The sequence below is a fragment of the Melanerpes formicivorus genome, unplaced genomic scaffold (genome assembly GCF_026170545.1).
Source record: "Melanerpes formicivorus ecotype bairdi unplaced genomic scaffold, bMelFor1.0.p_v2 SCAF_16, whole genome shotgun sequence".
Taxonomy (NCBI): Eukaryota; Metazoa; Chordata; class Aves; order Piciformes; family Picidae; genus Melanerpes; species Melanerpes formicivorus.
Window position 1 is genome coordinate 17,496,237 of NW_027142368.1, and position 17,532 is coordinate 17,513,768.

The 17,532-nt window shown below is 63.4% G+C and overlaps 1 protein-coding gene across 1 annotated transcript; it reads right to left on the minus strand.

Moving 5' to 3' along the window:
- Positions 1–1,785: 1,785 nt before the first annotated feature.
- On the minus strand, positions 1,786–14,268 carry MYORG (myogenesis regulating glycosidase). Its single transcript, XM_068148631.1, has 12 exons — positions 14,162–14,268; positions 13,425–13,570; positions 12,172–12,667; positions 9,469–9,640; positions 8,751–8,958; positions 8,517–8,667; positions 7,589–7,786; positions 6,255–6,523; positions 5,965–6,101; positions 4,060–4,181; positions 2,825–3,004; positions 1,786–2,038 (listed from the first exon to the last, which is right to left on the minus strand). The coding sequence occupies exons 3-12, from the start codon at positions 12,628–12,630 to the stop codon at positions 1,865–1,867; spliced, it is 2,070 nt and encodes a 689-aa protein (XP_068004732.1). The 5' UTR covers positions 12,631–12,667; positions 13,425–13,570; positions 14,162–14,268; the 3' UTR covers positions 1,786–1,864.
- Between the last annotated feature and the right edge of the window lie 3,264 nt (positions 14,269–17,532).

Below are 17,532 nucleotides of genomic sequence, written 5' to 3' on the forward strand. Positions count from 1 at the left end.
CCTTTGCTGCTCCTTGCAGGTCACGTCTGAGAGTTGTAGCGCTGCTGCTGGCGGCAGGAGATGCCATCAGACAAGGAGTGGGCAGAGCAGGGCACCTCTGCCCCTGCTGCCGGCACCAGCCCCGTGCCTGAGGCTGAGGACCCAGGCAGCGGCTGCCCAAGCTGCCAGGCTGCCCGCAGCAGCCAGGGCTGCCCGAGCTCCTGCACCCACTGCTTCTGCCCTCCCTGCATCGAGGAGTGGTCCCACAGCAGGTTCTCCTGCCCCTACTGCCAGCAGCCTCTTCACCACCCGTTCCCACGGCAAGGAGTGCGGTGCCAGGAGCGGCACCACGGGCACGGCCCCTGCCCCCCCCGCAGCGGTGGGCGCTGGGCAGCGAGAAGGAGCTATCAGCATCCCTCAGGCCAGAGCCGTCCTGGCAGAGGCCGCGGTGATGTCCAGGCCAGAGGGGCAGAGCGGGGGGGGCAGGAGGAGAGCAGGGAGGAGGTGGCAGGATGAGGCTCGGCGCGGCTGGGGGCAGGATGTCCTGGCATCGCCAAGGGGCAGCCGGCGGCGCTGGCCACCGCGCTGGGGCTCCTCCGGCCAACGGCGTGCAGCAAGGAGCCGCTCCCGGTCCCGCAGGAACAGGAGCCGAGCTCGGGGGCAGCACTCACGGCGCCACCGCCGCCGGCAGCGGCGGCAGAGCAGGCACCAGGACAATGCCCCTGCCTGGCACAGACCACGGAGCAGGCAGTCCCACGGGCGAGGCCAGGAGATGCACGCAAGGCAAGCCCGGGACCCCTCTGCAAGACGCAGGCGGCAGCGGAGCAGGAGGCACCAGCGGGAGGAGCAAGCAGCGCGGCAGGGAGGGCACAGGTCCCGCAGACACAGGAGCCGACCCTGGCGCAGCCCTGCCGAGGAGGGGCAGGCAGGGGCTGGAGCAGCCAGCAGGTGCAGGAAGGTCTCAAGGCATCGCAGCCCTGAGGGGGAGCAGTGTGTACAGGACTCCCAATAAACAAGCTGGTGCCATGAGCAAAAGCTTCCTGGGCTTCAGTTTGTGGCTTTGGGTCTGTCCTCTCCGGGGCCTGAGGGGGCAGGCAGGGAGCTGAGCCCCACAGCCCCACCTTGGCTCTCCCCCTCTTGGCTCCCTCAGCTGGCTCCCATTCATTTGTTCTGTACTTTTCCAGGCCCAGACTTGACCTTCCCAGCCCTCAGCCTCCAACCCTTGCAGTCACCCTGTGAGTCTCCACCTTCCTGCCCCCTTGGCCCAGAGCCTGGGCAAGCAGAGCAGCCAAGCATCGTGCCCATGGCCATGATGTCTGCTGGATGGAAGCAGAATGTTGCCCCTGGGTCCCTGAGTGGGGCCACACAGGAGTTAGAGCTGAGCTCTGGCCTCTGCCCCACAAGGGGTCCAGGAGCCTGCTCTGCTGGGGCCACACTTTCCTTGGTCAAGTTTATCTTCCTTCCTCAGAGTCTTGCTTCAGTAGAGCTGGACTCCACCCAGGTGGTGCTGTTCTCCTCCAAGCTCAGCAGCTCCCAAAGCCTCTCCTGGGGGCTGTGCCCAGGGAAGATGCTGGCAACCCTTCTGTGTGCTGGATGCTTGCTCCAGAGCTCTGCTTCCACCCAGCCAAGGAGCAAAGGTCCAAAGCAGTGCTGATGAAATCAAAAAAGAAACAAAAAACCCCAAACACAACAAAACCCAAACCAAGAGAACCAAAACAACAACCACCAACCCCCCCAAAAAAACCCCAAACTAAACCAACCCCAAAACCCAACCCCCAAAACCCCAAGCTCTTGAAGAAGGGCAAAGGGCTTGGAGCTGTCCCATGGCAGGGAGCTCCTGGCCAGCACTGCTCTGAGGGAGGGCAGCAGTCCACCAGCTGCCACTTCAGGAGGTCTTCACAAAAACTGGCACCTCTGCCAGGCTGGCAGAGTAGTTCCTGAGCACGGTGCCCCCGTCGAAGACACGGGCAGAGCGGCTGTCCCTCCACAGCAGCCCTGCCCCAGGCAGGTAAATGTCTCTCCCTCTTTGCCCCTTTTCTGTTATTGGGGCAACCAGGACCTGCAGTGGAAATAACAACGAGAGACTGAGCTGCTGGGGGCTGGGCTGCACCCTCTCTGCCTCAGGCAAACCAGGAGGCTGAAGGGAGAGGAGAGGAGAGGGAGAGGAGAGGGAGAGGAGAGGGAGAGGAGAGGGAGAGGAGAGGGAGAGGAGAGGGAGAGGAGAGGGAGAGGAGAGGGAGAGGAGAGGGAGAGGAGAGGGAGAGGAGAGGGAGAGGAGAGGGAGAGGAGAGGGAGAGGAGAGGGAGAGGAGAGGGAGAGGAGAGGGAGAGGAGAGGAGAGGAGAGGAGAGGAGAGGAGAGGAGAGGAGAGGAGAGGAGAGGAGGAGCTCTGGCTCCTGGCTGCAAAGGAAGGGACACAGCCATGCGTGCAGCAGAGGCTGCTGAGTGCAAGGCTTCCTGAGCTGTGGTGGGGAAGACCATGGCAGTGGCCTTTGGTTGGCTGGGACTGGGCTCAGCCCTGCCTGCAGGAGCCCCTCGAGTGCCTCCAGCTCCTGCTTTGGAAGATCTGAGCAAAGAGCCCCAGCAGGAGGGTGCTTCCTGCAGCGCAGAGCTGCTGCTCCCAGGCTGAGCAAGACAGGGTGGGTGAGGGGGCACAGGCTGGCCTGAAGACCCCAGGTGCTGCAGGTGCAGCTTCTCATGAGCTCTTGCAAGATTGCATTGGGAACTGGTGGCACAGAGCCAGGGCAAGAGACATCCCTGTGCCCCTCAGCAGCCTGTGGCAGCACTGGGGACCCCTCTTTGCCCCCAGTTGCCCTCCCAGGGCATTCAGGTCCCACAGTTCTTACCTCATCCCCAATGAGAAACTCATCCTCGATGGTGAAAGCTGTGGGGTCTGTGGGGCTGAGCCACCAGGCTGGCCTGAAGATGGGGTGCCCCAGCTGCAGCCACTCCTGGCTGTACTTCAGGAGCAGGGGCACCACAAAGTCCCGGTGCCTCCGGATGCACTGCCTGGTCAGATTGACCACCTGCAGCGTGGGGAGCAGCAAGAAAGCCACCACAGGTCTCAGCCAGCAAAGAGCAAAGCAAGCAGAACCACCTCCCAGCTACAGCTGAGCCTCAGGGGGGAGAGGCTGCCACACTGCACCCTGCTGGCCCAGCTGGCAAGGGGCAAACAGGCTCGGTCCAGACTGAGTCCCAGTTGGAGTCATGGAATCAGGTTGCAAAAGCCTTCCAAGGGAATGGAGGCCAAGCATTGACCTAACACTGCCAGGGCTCCACCAAACCATGGCCCCCAGCACCACAGCTTTGAAACCCCCCCGGGAATGAGGACTCCCCCACTGCCATGGGCAGCCTGGGCCAGGTCTTGACCTCGAGGGGAAGAAATTGTTCCTTGTGCCCAGCCTGAACCTCCCCTGGGGCAGCCTGAGGCCATTGCCTCTCGTCCTGTTGTTTGTTCCTTGGGAGGAGAGACCAACCCTCACCTGGCTCCAGCCTCCTTGCAGGGAGTCTCAGAGCCAGGTCTCCCCTCAGCCTCTTTTTCCCCAGGCTGGACAGTCCCAGGTCCCTCAGGTGTGGAAGCTCTCTGGGCTGTGGAAGCTGAGGACAGTGGCTGGGAGGTGATCACTGCCATGGTGTTGGTGTCTCTAACCAAGGCATGGAGCTCTTTCTGCTGGCACAGAGCTGATGACATCTGCCCTGCTGTGGCCTCATTTTGTCTCTGCTCTGAAGGTGACAGCCCCGGGGACAATGTCTCCCAAGAGATCTGGAAGGTGACTCTGCAGAGGCTGCAGATCATGATTTGATCAAACATTTCCTGCAGCCCAAGGGAAGGGGAGGCCCAGGGGTGATTGCTGTGGGCACCAGCCCCACGGCTGCACAGAGCCAGGAGCTGCAAAGCCACCAAGGGTGCAGCCAAAGCAGAGCTGGAGCGGGGAGGGCCCTGGCTGCTGGGGCAGGGCAGCAAGAGCAGCACCATCACTTTTAGCCTCAGCCTCCCCCCTCAGGGACCCAAATGGATTCTGGGGGTGTTTGCCACGGAAGGGACCTGGTGTCCCGCTCTGTGGGGCACAGGGACACGTACCCAGGGGTCACAGCAGAGCCAGGGGGGTGTGCTGAAGGCCATCACGGGGAGGAAGGTCACAATCTGCAGCCACCGCACGTACAGCTCCGGGTCCCCTGGGCTGTCGCTGGCCAGGGTCCCTCCTGCCGGGGACAAGGAGCTGAGTGAGGCATCTCGTGGTGGGATGAGGCCCAGAGGACCTGCTCCCCACGCAGGCAGAACAGGTCACCCACTTGCAAAAGGAGCTGAGCTTTCCCCACCCCTGCTCTCCTTCCCTGAGCACCATCAGACATCCATCTCTGGCCATTGTAGGACCAGAGAGGCTGGAGATGCCTCAGAGCTCCCTAAGGGTTAGCAGAGCACTAGAAGGGACCTGCCTCCTGCAAAGCAAAGTGCTGGGCCTCCTGCCACCTGGATGCAGAGACAAAGCATCACAGGGATGCCTCCTGCAGCTCAGACCCCTCCAAGCCCATAGTGAAAAGCAGTGCAGAAGCAGAGCATTGCTACTTAATTAATCAGAGATTAATTAATCTGGCAGAAATGCTTCCCAGTTCCCCTCTGAAACTCCAGTGAGGGGCTGGGGAAGGGCTGGAGAGGAGGGGATGGGCCAGGGGCAGGCTTGCTGGGGTGCTCCAGCTCCACTGTTCTGAAAGCCTGGCCCAGCTCCCCCTGGGAACAGCTCAAATGCCCAAGGCTGGGGGCTCACCCAAGCCCCCCCCAAGCCCTGTTCCTCCTGAGTCTTTGCCCAGCCCGGGTGGCCCCTGGGCACTGCTGCAGCTCTCTAGCTGTGGGGACAAACTGCTGGCCCAGAGGGCACCAGCAGCGGCAGCAGGGGTGCAGCTTGCCTGCAAAGCCAAGCTGAGCAGCTCTGCAGGGGGGCCCTGGCACAGCCTCGGCAGCTGAGCCTCGTTTGCTGAGGAAAGCTACATGGAAACAGAGCCCAAACTGAAGGACAGCTCCAGTCCCTTCCCAGGACCGGCTTAGCAGCTCCCCCCCCAGGCTCTGACACTCCCTGCACAGCCTCTGGGTGTCTGGGAGACGTTTTGGACACCGATCAGCTCCAGGAAGGGGCAGCTGAGCTGCCTGGCCCCGAGGAGAGGACTTTTCCTGAGTCGCTAAGGTTCTCAGCTCAGGACTTCTGAAGCCCTTGTCCTTAGGGGCAGAAATCCCAGCCTGGAGCAGGGCTGTTGCTTCAGGACTGCTTCCCAGCCTGGGCAGGCAGCTTCCCAGCCAGGGGCTCTGCCTGAGTCCTGCTGCTGGGTTTCAGCTGCAGCAAGGCTGTGGGCTGGAGCACCCCCAGAGACCTGCCTGCTTCTGGGGCTGCCTGCTCGACTCAGCAGCAGAGGGTTTGGTTTCTCCCTCAGCTTGAAGTAACTAACTGGAAGTCAGCCAGGCTGAGCCTGCAGGAGCCTTCAGGTGGGGAGGGGAGGAGTGTGGAAGGGACCTCCAGGGGCCATGGAGTCCAACCCCCCTGCAGGATCTCCCAGGGCAGGGCACACAGGAGCACAGCCAGATGAAAGGAGACTCCACAGCCTCTCTGGGCAGCCTTCTGCAGGCCTCCAGCACCCTCACACTCAAGAAGTTTCTCCTCATGTTGAGGTGGAACCTGCTGGGTTCCAGTCTGCCCCTTGCCCCTTGTCCTGCCCCAGGACTCCACTGGAAAGAGCCTGGCCCCTTCGTGGCCCCCACCCTTCAGAGAGGCATTAAGCAGATCCCCTCTCAGGGAGGGCACCAAGCCTCTCCTCCTCTCCTCACAAGACAAGGACCCTCAGAAGGGTCTTGGGATCAAAGTGCCTCCAGCCCTCACCCAGCACACCCAAGGGGGTGGTGCAGAGGTCTCTCCCACACTGTCTGACCTGGAGAGCTCCTGCCAAAGCCTCAGCAGAAAGGGCAGCAGCAGGGGAAAGGCAGAGAGGAGCTGGTTACCTACTGCCTCGGGGATGAAGAAGCTGTAGCCCAGGAGGCTGTAGTGCAGCACGGAGGGGATGAGTCCCTTCAGCCCTGCGTGGCTCCAGTCGGGGCGCAGAGGGCTCATCTGCAGCCAGAGGGGGAGGTGGCTGGATCTGGGGGAACCAAGCACAAACCCCCCAGTTCAGCTGGCTCACCGGGACCCAAGCTCCCCGGCCTGGCTGCCTCAGCACCCCAAAGGCACCTCCCGACCGTCCCCTCAGCCACCCCCAAGCCCCCCAGCGAAGCAGCTGCTGCTCGGTGCCCACCTGGCACCGGCGCTGATGACTGTGGCGTTTCCCAGCCTCGCCAGTGCCACCGCCAGGGCCGTGGTGTAGCTGTCCCCTGCCAGCTCAGCCGGGGGTTGGACATCCTGCTCCAGGAAGGCATTGCCCTCTGCGCCCTCGAAGGCCAGGTAGGCAGCTCCCAGCGCCTGCCGCAAGCGCCGGGCGCGACCCAGGAACCAGCCCAGGGCAGCCTCGCTGGTGGCGTTGAGGCGGGCACAGAGCTGCCCCTTCCAGGTGGTCAGCAGCGGCACCTGTGGCACAGGGTGGGCACTGCTGTCAGACACCAGGGACACCGTGCTGCAGCCTGCCGGTGCTCAAAGGGGGCTCCGGGGCAGGGGGGGGCAGACCTTTGAGCAGGGACAGGACCAGGGCCGATGGCTTAGCCTAGAAGGGGCAGATTCAAACCGGAGAGGAGAGAGAAGCTCTTCCCATGAGGGTGCTGAGACCCTGTCCCAGGCTGCCCAGAGAGGTGGGGGATGCCTGGAAACATCCCAGGTCAGGCTGTTAGGGGCTCTGAGCAGCCTGCTGTGGTTGCAGCTGTCCCTGCTGGCTGCAGGCAGGTTGAGCCTAACTGACCTTCAAAGGTCCCTTCCAACCCAGCTCATGCCCTGAAACAGCAGCCCCTGGGCACAGGGCTGGAGGCTGCCAGCTCTGCCCTCATCCTGCACCACTCTGCTGCAAGGTGCAGAGGTGAAACCCTCTCTCAGCCTGCCCTGAGGCTCCCTAGGTTGGTGGGAAATCCACATCTCACTCCAGTGGCTGCCGTGGAGGGACCTGGGGGCAGCTCCTGACTGTTGGCAGCTTCCTAAACCACCTTTTGGGCTTGGAATTTTGAAAGCTGCTTCCTCATGAGGCAGGAGGAAAGCTGCTCCCCCGGGGGGGTTAGGCTGTGCCCTTCCGCAGGTCTTCAGCGAGTCAGAGGACTGTAAGGCTTGGCAGGGACCCTGCAGATCACCTGGTCCAACCTTGCCCTGCCCCAGGACACCACTGGAAAGCAACTGGCTCCTGCCCCCTGAGCTCCTCTCAGCCTTCTCCAGGCTGAACAGCTCTCTCCACCTTTCCTGGTCAAAGAGATCTTCCAGGCCCTTCATCATCCTCATCAGCCTCCCTTGGACACTCTCCAGCAGCTCCCTGTCCCTCTGGAGCTGGGGAGCCCAGAGCCTTGCACCACACTCCAGCTGTGGCCTCCCCAGGGCAGAGCAGAGGGAGAGGAGAACCTCCCTTGAGCTGCGGCCACACTCTTGGGACTGCACCCCAGGCTATAGCTTTGATTTCAGGCTGAGCAGCAGGCTGGGGGGCTGGAGGGGGTCACGTACCGAGCAGCCCCCGCTGCGGAGCTGCAGGCTGAGCCAGGAGCTCTCCGCGGTGCCGTCCCGCAGCGAGCGCAGGAAGAGCGGGGAGGAGATGCTGGTGTAGGGAGACAGCGTGAGGGAGACCTGCAGAGGCTCCAGCAGGGCAGGGTCCCAGGCACCGGAGGGGTCCTGCCTCTTGCCCCGCTCCGAGGAGAGGTCCTCCTGCGGGGAGGGGACAAGGAGGGGCTGCAGAGAGACACCCAGCACCAGCTCCTGTTGTCACCGTGTGTGTGGGGGTGGAGCTCCAACCCGAGCATCTCCCTTCAGAGGGGGGAGGCTCACAGCCCCCACCCCGCAGAGCTGTGCTTGCACTGCACAGGAGAGGTTTGGAGACTGGAAGATCCTAACCCCAGCGCTGCCAGGGCACCCCCAAACCCTGTCCTCAGCACCACAGCTTGGAAACCCCTCCAGGGGTGGAGGCTGCACCACTGTCAGGGTGGCCAGGCCTTGACAGCTCTTGAGGGGAAGAAATGGTTCCTTGTGTCCAACCTAGCCCCCCCAAGCCATTTGCTGTCATCCTGCCCTTGTTCCTGGGAGAGCAGACCACCCCCCACCTCCAGCCTCCTCTCAGGGGGCTGTAGGGAGCAACGAGGTCTCCTTCAGCCTCCACACCCACAGGTCCCTCAGCTGCTCCTCACCAGACCCTTCCCCAGCTTTGCTCTGGGGCCACCCCAGCACCTCAATGTCCTCCTCGGCGTGAGGGGCCCAAAGGTGACCCCAGGATTTGAGACGTGGCCTCAGCAGTGCCCAGTCCAGGGGGACGATTCCTGCCTTAGCCCTGGGCAGTGTGGTGCCAAGAGCAGGGCCGGTGGCAGCTCCCCTTTTGCCTTCCAAGCCCAAAGGCAGGCAGGGTGGGGCGGGGCAGGGCGGGGCAGGGCGGGGCAGGGCGTACCGCAGCAGCCAGGACAGCAGTGCAGTGCTCCCCCAGGGCCAGGACCCCCTCCTGCAGGCGATGCCTCTTCAGCCTCCTGGCCAGGGAGCGCAGGCCCCGTCTGACCCTGGCAGCCGAGCTGGCGGGGCCCTGGTACCGCCAGAGCGGAGACCTGCGCGGTGGAGACGGCTGGGGGTGGCACCAGGGGCTGGCACAAGGGCTGGCAGAGCAGCCCCGCGGCCAGCTGCCTCTTACCTCAGGAGGGCCGTGTCGGGCAGTGCCCGCTGCTGCCGCGCCAGCCGGCTGCCCACGTGGCGCTGGGCAGTGGCCACGTCGGGGCTGAGGCAGAGCTGGTAGCGCAGGGGCACCGCGGCCCTGCCCGCCGGCGTCTCCAGGCAGAAGTGGCTGTGGCTCTCCAGGGAGAGCAGGAGGGGCACCTCGGGGGCCACTGTCACTGTCACTCCTGCGGGCAGAGAGCAGCTGTGGGAGCACAGAACCCTTCTGGGTGTCGTGGACTTGCCTGGGTGGGAAAAGGCCTCTGGGGCCACCGGGTCCAACCCAACCCCACCACAGCCAAACCCTGTCCCCAGCACCATGGCCACAGCTTTCTGAAAGGCCTCCAGGGATGGGGACTCCAGCACCGCCCTGAGCAGCCTGTGCCAGGCCCTGAGCAGCCTGTGCCAGGCCCTGAGCCCTCTGGCAGGAAAGGAATTGTCGCTAGTCTCCCACCCAAACCTTCCCTGGCACAGTTTCAGTCTGTTGCCTCTCACTTTATCAGCTGCTCCTGGTGAGAAGAGACCTCCCAGAGGAGGCATCTTGGGATCCATCCCTTGGGTCCTGCTGCCGTCAGGAGGGGACTTGAGTCCTGGAGACTCCTCCCCTGCTCTGAGCTGAGTTGCTTCACGGATAAGGAGAGGGATGGAGGGACAGAGGAGTTGAAGGAGCAGAGGCTGGGCAGGGAGGCTGTGCTCACCTGTGGAGCCTAGGAAGTATCTCTCCAGGACAGGTCCGTAGCCAGAGGGGTTCTTGCCGAGGTCACCGCTCAGGAAGGGCTGCGCAGGGCTCTGGGCAGCGTTGAGCGGCCAGCGCTGGGCACGGAGGCTTGCGCCGCCGTACCAGGAGACGTTGGCCATGGAGAAGCAATCCTGCAGCAGAGAGAGCACCAGCAGGGGTGAGAAACACCTCGGGGTGAGGAGGAAGGGGCAGCGGTTGTGTCTGGAGAGGAAACCCCCTGCACTGGATTGCAGCCAGGGCACAGGTAGGGAAAATCCCAACCCCAGGAGTTGCAGCTGTGCCCCTCCACAGCTGCACCCCTCCCTCTGCAGCTGCAGCCCCCCACCCTCCACAGCTGCACCCCTCCCTCTGCAGCTGCGCCCCCCCTCCCTCTGCAGCTGCAGCCCCCCACCCTCCACAGCTGCACCCCTCCCTCTGCAGCTGCAGCCCCCCACCCTCCACAGCTGCCCCCCTCCCTCCGCAGCTGTGCCCCCCCACCCTCTGCAGCTGTGCCCCCCCTCCCTCCGCAGCTGCACCCCTCCCTCTGCAGCTGCACCCCTCCCTCTGCAGCTGCACCCCCCTCCCTCTGCAGCTGCAGCCCCCCACCCTCCCTCCGCAGCTGCGCCCCCCCCCACCTCTCCCCCAGCAGAAGCCTTTTGGGTTCCCTCCAGGACAACAAGAGCTGGGCTTCCAGGTACAAGGAATGCTGAGGTTCCACCCAGCTGCCTGAGGTCGCAGCCTGCAGTTTGTTACCTGCTCAGTGGCGTCAGAGCAGGGAGAGTGAGCAAATCAATTCCAGCAGGGCACAGGACTGCAAGCTGCCCCCGGGAGCAAATGAACTCTGAGCTTGCTGATTACAGCCCAAGGCAATTTCTCTTCCTTTTCTCTGACGTGTCTGCATTCAGCATGCAGCAGGTGGAGGAATGCAAGGACCCCACCACAGGACTGAAAACTCAGACTAAACGTGATGATTTCCTTCAGGATAAAGCCCCCAAGCGCTGCCAGCCTGAGACAGGATGAGGCGAGCCAACACAGGATCACAGAATGGGTTGGGTTGGAAGGGACCTTAAAGATCATCCAGTTCCAGCCCCCTGGCACAGGCTGCTCAGCCTGGCCTGGCACACGTCCAGGGAGGTGGACATGAAATTGCTGTGGAGGAGCCTGGTGACCCTGAGGGACCACCTCAGGACACCACACAGCTTGGAGAACGGCCTGGGGACAGCAGCAGCTTCAGAGTGCAGCAGAGCAGCTTCCACAAACCAGCTGGGCAGGAGCTGATCAGGTGGGGGTTTGAAAACCCCCCCTGGCTCCTGGCTGTGACACCTGAGGTGGCTTCCCAGCCTGAGCTCCCAGCTGTGCCCCCCCCGAGCACGCAGAGAGGTCTCCACCCCGCCACAAGGGCTCCTCTCGTCCTGGGGCTCCTTGTGGCTTTAGAGCTCTCCCCTCCCCCCCGAGAGCTGATAAGGAGAAGCACTTCCTGAGCAGGAATGACTCACTGGGGGTGTTTGGGGCATGTCTCCTGGGGCTGAGGGGGCAGCAGGGCCATGAGCCATGTCTGGAGGCTGCTGGTCCCGGGGGACATCCCCAGCCCGGACCCAGCAGGTGTTGCTCCAAAGCTTTCCCCTTTCTGCGAGGTGGGGGTTCAGCAGGACTCAGCCCCCTGTGTGACCTTACACCTGGGCACGGCCTGGGGACCCGGGCTGGGCAGAGAGGGATCCGAGGACCTCCAACTTCAACCCACGCAATTCTCTCCCCCCACCCCCCCCGACCCCACCGGAGCCCCGATCTGGTTTCTGCTGCGGGGGCAGCGGGAGGTGAAGCCTCAGCGAGGGGTGGGGAGAGGAGATGTAAATTATTAAAGTGGAAACGCTGGAGGCTCCAAATCGCTGTTCCCGGTGACAGCTGAACCAGCTGCGCCCGCGGGCAGGGAGGGCGAAAAAGCCTGCTCGGAACTCTTCAGTTTCGCTGCAGCAGAGCCACAGAGTTTGGGGGTTAGAGTTTCTGCGGTGTTAACAAGTGGGGAGAATCCTATCCTCTGCGGCTCATCCTCTCAGCTGCCCCAGACCGATGGCAGCGGAGGAAAGCAGCCCCAGCGGCTGCCTTCGGGCAGCGCCGTCCAGCAGCTCCGGACACCACCAGCGGGAGATGCACGGCTGAAGGGGCAGAGCTCCCCGGCCCTGCAAGCCCCCAGCCCACGGTCTGCCGGGGCTCTCCCTCCCACTCCTTAGGGCTGGTCTGCAGAGTCTGCTTTCATTTACCCGAGAGGGAAAGCTGGGGAGGGTAGGAAAGCCCCCCCTAAATCGTTGCAGCAGACGAATCCATCCCTAGAGAGCTGCTGCATTGTGTCTGTGGTTGGAGGAGACCTTCCAGCTCCTCGCCCTGCTTGCCAGCATTGTGCTCCCGGCTGGTTATTTATTCTGTCTCCCTGTAAACACAGCTCTCCCACCCCGGGGTTACCAGCGGGGCACTGGCAGGAGGCAGCCATCCCCCCGGGTGGTTTGGGAGCTGAGCATCCGGGCGTGAGGCTTCCAGAGGGGCTTTTCCCACCCGGACCCTTGAGCTACCGGAGGCTTTGGGAGCTGGGCTGCCCCCACCCACGGTGACCTCACACACCCGAGCCAGATCCGAGCCAAAGCAGGGAGATTTGCCCAGGTCAGAGAAGGGCCGGGGGGGTCCCCGTTACCTTCAGCACCACGTCGGGGCGCAGCGGGGTCCAGTGGACGCCATAGCACTCGGTGCCGGGGGCTGGCGGGGGCTGGAGGGACAGACGGAGCTCGGCGTCCTCCTCCCAGGCGTAGCAGAAGGTGCCACCGTCGTGCCAGCAGTGGTCCCGTGGCGGGGGCGGCTCGGCAGCCGGCACACCGCCCACGGCGATGAGCGCCACCGTCCTGCCCGCCGGCAGCGCCCGCAGGAGCAGGGCCCCGCGACGGCGCTCCCACAGCACCCCCCCGGCGCGGCCGCGCAGCACCCACTCCTCCGGGGACTGCTCCACCGCCTGCCAGGAGATGATGCCAATGGTCATGGCGAAGAAGACGGCGACGCCGAAGCAGCCGAGGGCTCCTTTCCAGGGCTCTGTCATCTCCCGGAGGCCCAGGGTCCAGTTGGCCTCGGGGAGCTGCCCGGTGTGGCGGCTGAGCGGCATGGCGCCAGGGGATGCTCCTGCTCCTCTTCCTCTCTCCCTGCAGCAGCACAGAAGGGAAACTCGCAGCACCTCCCCAGCCTCTCCTCTTGGCTGCTTCGGAAGAGCACAAACACAAGGGAAGCAGACAAGAGTCTCAGCCCCCGGGACGGCAGCAGCTCTCCTCCTGGAAGCAACCAAAGGTGAGAGAAGGCTCTTGTGCAGCCTCCCTCTCCGCCCTGCCGTGGGCAAATCCTGCTGCCAGGCTCTCACTGGCTGCCACGGCGGCTCCACCACAAACCCCAGTGCTGGGTGCCAGCTCAGCCCCTTGGCACAGCTGGTGGAACCCGCTCGGCGATGGCACCCAGGGCACAGAGCCCACGCAGCCAACAGCCACAGGAGGGAACGTGGAGAGCAGCCAAGGGGAGCCCCCAGGGGCTTTGGGGTTGTGCTTGGTGGGGCAGCAAGAAACAGCTGGGGGTGCAGGAGAGGGGAATGCCACGGCAGGATGCCATCCCCTTCCCTTCCACCCCTGAAAGGATGTGATTAATGCAGGGGGCAGGGGGACCTGTGGGCATGCTCCAGCCAGGAGGGCTGAGCCCTTGCTTGAGGGAATGGCCACCCAGTGCTGCAGCTGGGCAAGAGGCCACCAGCAGTGACAACCTTATGGGGTGGCACTGGCTTGCCCTCACGTCCTTGGTTGCCCAGATGCTGCCATCTCCACCCCACCACGCTGCACACCAGGCCCAGATGCCAGCTCTCCCCAGCACCCACCCACCACACCCCTGCCACCCACCCCCAAAGGCACATCCCTTTACCTAAGGGCTGGGTAGAAGGCTGTCCAGTGGTGCCCAGAGGTGGCTGCCCCTGGCTGGGCACTGCAGCTCCAGTGCCTCTCCAGCTGTTGGGTTGGCAGCAGCTTTTCCTTCTCCGTCCCCGAGGTCGTTTTCCCTCCTGGCCACCCCTGCAGCCAAGGCAACCTGATCCAGCCTGACCCAGGAGTGTTATCCAAGACGGCACAGAGCTCCCTCCCACCCCTCTGCCTGCAGCCTGCACCTACCTCCGGGCAGCTGCCTCAGAAACAGAAGCAGGAGAGGAAAGAAGAATCATTTCCAGAAGCATTTACTTGTAGGGAATGGCTGGAAAGGGACTCCTGGCAAAGCTCTCCAGGCTGAGTCCCTGCTGCAAGCTGCAGCCCCTCACAGAGAGAGCTCTGCAGAGCTGAGCCCCTGCCCGGCTGCTTTGGCTCACCCTACCCAGGCTGCTTGGGTCCCCCTTGGGTCATCCCCAGGGCTGCAGGAGCAGTGGGGGCTGCTGGCACCCGAGTGCTGAGCACCCTTGCAGAGGTGAGCAGCTGCATGGGGCTGGTGCAGCTCCCAGCAGTGCAGGAAGCTCTCCAATCCTGGGATTCCCATCCCTTTCCCATGGTCCCAGCAGTCCTCCTCCTGCCCAGGGGGGAGCAGGGGCTTCCCAGCAATCAGAGACTCAGGAGTTTTCCCAGCCTGTACCCAGGGAAAGCTCCTGACAGCCCCAATCCCTGAACCCAAAGACTCACCCCAGGAGGTGCTGCTCTTCAGGAGGGCCTTGGGGTGGCTGAATCCCCCAGGAGAATCCTTGACTGAGAGAGATTAGTCCCTGGAGAGGCCTTTCCTACAGGATGAATCTTCCCCTTCAGCTCAGGCGATGTCCAGCAGGAGATGGAAGGCAAACTGGGCTGACTGTACCGGGCTGAGCAGCTCCCAGCTGCCAGGAGGGGAGAAAAGGTCACCTCCAAGCTAAGGAGAAAGGAGCAGGAGAAGCCAAGGCTTGGAGGTGAGGTGCAGGGTGATGAGAGACTCACCAGGGAAGCACTGGAGGGACCACAGCAGTCTGGGTGCAGGGGAGAGGGCTGGGTGTGAAGAGCTAAAGGAAGAGGTTACAGCTCCCATGGCCCCCCCCCCCAAAAAGCTATCAAGGTTATTATGGACCCAAAACCACTCAAAGAAAGGGAAGAAACATTACAGAATGAGGATGAGGAAGGAGGACTGAGTCCTGCAGCAGGGAGGAGAGCAGCCAGGCTGTAGGACCTGTGCTGCCCAAGGCAGCCCCCGGCCTGGGAAAGGCAGCAAGGAGAAGCCAGTGAAGCCTTGTGGTGATCCAGAGCTCCTGGGAGCCCAGAGGCAGGGGTCCTGGGCTGGGATTTGCCATCTCCTGAGGCTCTGGAAAGCTTTTTTAATTGGCTACAAACCATGCAGGAATGGGGAAGGGAGACCAGAAAAATCCCCTTGGGGTGAGGTGGTTCCTGGTCCACCAGGAGAGTTTAATCCCCCAGGGCAGGGCAGGGCGGGATGCAGTGGGAGCCCTGCAAAGCTGCAGCAGGGTCAGCAGTTCCTCACTGCTGCCCCAGAGCAGGCTGGGGGGGGGGGGCTGCCTGCTGGGGCTTGCTGGGCAGCAGCAGCTCAAGGCAAAGCTCTGTCACAAGGTGCAGGATTAAATCACATCCACGGGGTGGGAGAGGGGCCACGAGCTGCTCCGAGATGGGATTAGAGGAACCGGGGGAGAGGGGGAGAGGGGGCTACACTTGGGTGGGATCCCGGGGGATATTCTTAAGCCTTTCTTAACAAGCAGCTCAAGTCTCCTCCCCATACACAGAGGAAAAGTCCTGCGCGGAGGGAGGAGCAGCTCAGCATTCTGCCAAGTCAGAGCAGGGGGTTAGGGCTGGAGCCCCTCCCCGCCCTCTTCCCAGCTCCTTTTACCTGGGGCGGAGCAGTGCTGCCGTCGGGGGTCGCAGCAGGACCGGCAGCCCGGCGCCGAGCTCGGCCTCCGCTGGCCAACGACAACCTCCTCTCCTGGAGCCGTCCCAGGGGCACAGACACTTGGGTCTGCTCCTCCTGACTTGCAGCCAGCCGAGCTGGGTCCTTCCCACAGGGAGGTCTGCACCCTTCTGAGTCTCCTCCTCTGCCAAACGGGACTTCTGCTCCCCCCTCCTGACCCCACAGCTCTGCAGGGGCCTCAGGCTCTTCATCTGGCATCTGCTGAGGCTTCCCCAGCCCCACGGGTGTGGGGGGACACATCTGCCCCCTCCAAGGGCTCTGACTTCCAAACCCTCCAGGACTTCTCCTGGGGTGGGTGGCTGCAGCTCCCTGGGGCTGCTGCTGCCCAGGGAAGGGAGGAGCAGCTGGGAGCACTTCTAACCCAGCAGCACCAACAGGCAGAGCTCCAAAATCAAAGCTTTTGGGGGCAAGCATCCAGAAGTCAGGGACTAGGGCTGATTCCCACTGGGACTGGGGTTCTGCTTCTCAGCAGACCCTGAAGGTCACACACAGAACCCTGCTGCCACCTTTCATCCCCTCTGGGCAAGCAGAGCACAGGAGGAGCTGCAGGGATCTGGCAGAGGTGAGGAGCAGAGGGCTGGCTGCACGTGGAGGGGACCTGCCCTCTGCATCAATATTTTCCTGCAGGCTCAGAGCAGCAGAGGTGGCAGCCAGAGTCCCAGCAGCACACCAAGGGCGCCCTGGGGAGGCTCTTTGGGGCTTTCAGCGCTGCTATTGTTTGAATGAAAAAGAAGTTACAGAGGGAGGGAGGTGAGGGCTGGCCAAGGGCAAGAGGAAACTGCTGGCAGCAGCAACAGGGCCTCCAGGACTTGGGCTCTCCCCTCGAGGTGCCCTGGGGAAGCAGCCTCCTCCCCCAGGCTCTGGCCAAGCTCCAGCCCTGGGGAGGGGGCAGCAGGATGTGCCCCAAGCATGGGGACACACAGACAGCACTGGGAAGCCGCTGCTGGGGACAGCTCTCTCCCCCCACACCCTGTCTGCCTGCCCCAGCAGCTGTCTGCAGCCCTCCACAGCCTGTCTGAGGTCCCACACTGAGCAGCAGCTTTTGGGGCAGGGGCACAGTGCAGGGGCACAGTGCAGGGCCCCCCACCCCTCCCCAGGCCCAGCCACTGCCTGTGGCAGGGGCTCGATGCAGTTGGGAGGCCACAGGCTGCCAACCCCAGCTGCCAGCGGGATGGAAGCAGCCCCCAGGTGCCCCTTGTCCCCCCCTCAGCCCAGGCAAAGGCTGGTATTTAGGGCCCCCCCAGGCTGGTGAGACCCCCAGTGCACAGGGACCAAGCCCTTGAGCCCAGCACACCACAAAACTCACCCAAAGCACTGAGGGGGAGAGGAGCCAGCCCTGCTGGGGAGAACCACCTCTGGTGTGCTCTTGCCCTCCTGCACCGAGCTCCAGCACCCCCTGGGCTGCACAACTCAGCCAGGCAGGGAGCCAGGCAGGGAGGCTGCCAGCACCCAGCCAGCCTCAGCTCTCCTGCTCTGGGCTTAATCCACTGCAGCTGAGCTCAGCAAAGACCAGGAGAGGCTGCACCTGCTTGGAGGGTGTCACAGACAGCTCTGCTTCCCCCTTCCCCCCAGGAAGTGCTCTGGGGCTGGGGCAAGGCCAGGCCCAGCCCAGGTTTTGATCCTCCAGGTGAAGTGCCCCAAAAGCCCAAATCCATTGTTTTTAATTGCAAAACCAAACCAACCCCCCCAGACAAGACCCCCCAAGCAACAAGAGCAAACTGGGTTGGACATGAGGAACAATTTCTTCCCTGGAAGGGCTCCCAGGCTCTGGAACAGGCTGCCCAGGGACTCAGGGAGGTGGTGGAGCCTCCATCCCTGCAGGGGTTTGAAAGCTGCATGGATGTGGTGGCAGTGGCTCAGCAGCACTGTTGGGGTTGTGAGCTCCAGGCGAGTGCTTGGACTTGATGAGCTCAAAGGACTCTTCCAACCTCGACCCTTCCCTGAGTCCATGGCCCAAGGGCCATGCCTGAAGCTGTCTGTGGCACAGGGAAAGCCTGGAGCAGCCTTCAGCATCCCAAATGGTTTTTAAGCCCTCTCAAGCTGGACTCTTGGTGCAGCCCTGAGCTGCTGGGGTTGGGGTGGGTGAGGGAGGTTGGAGGCTCCCACCAGGCTC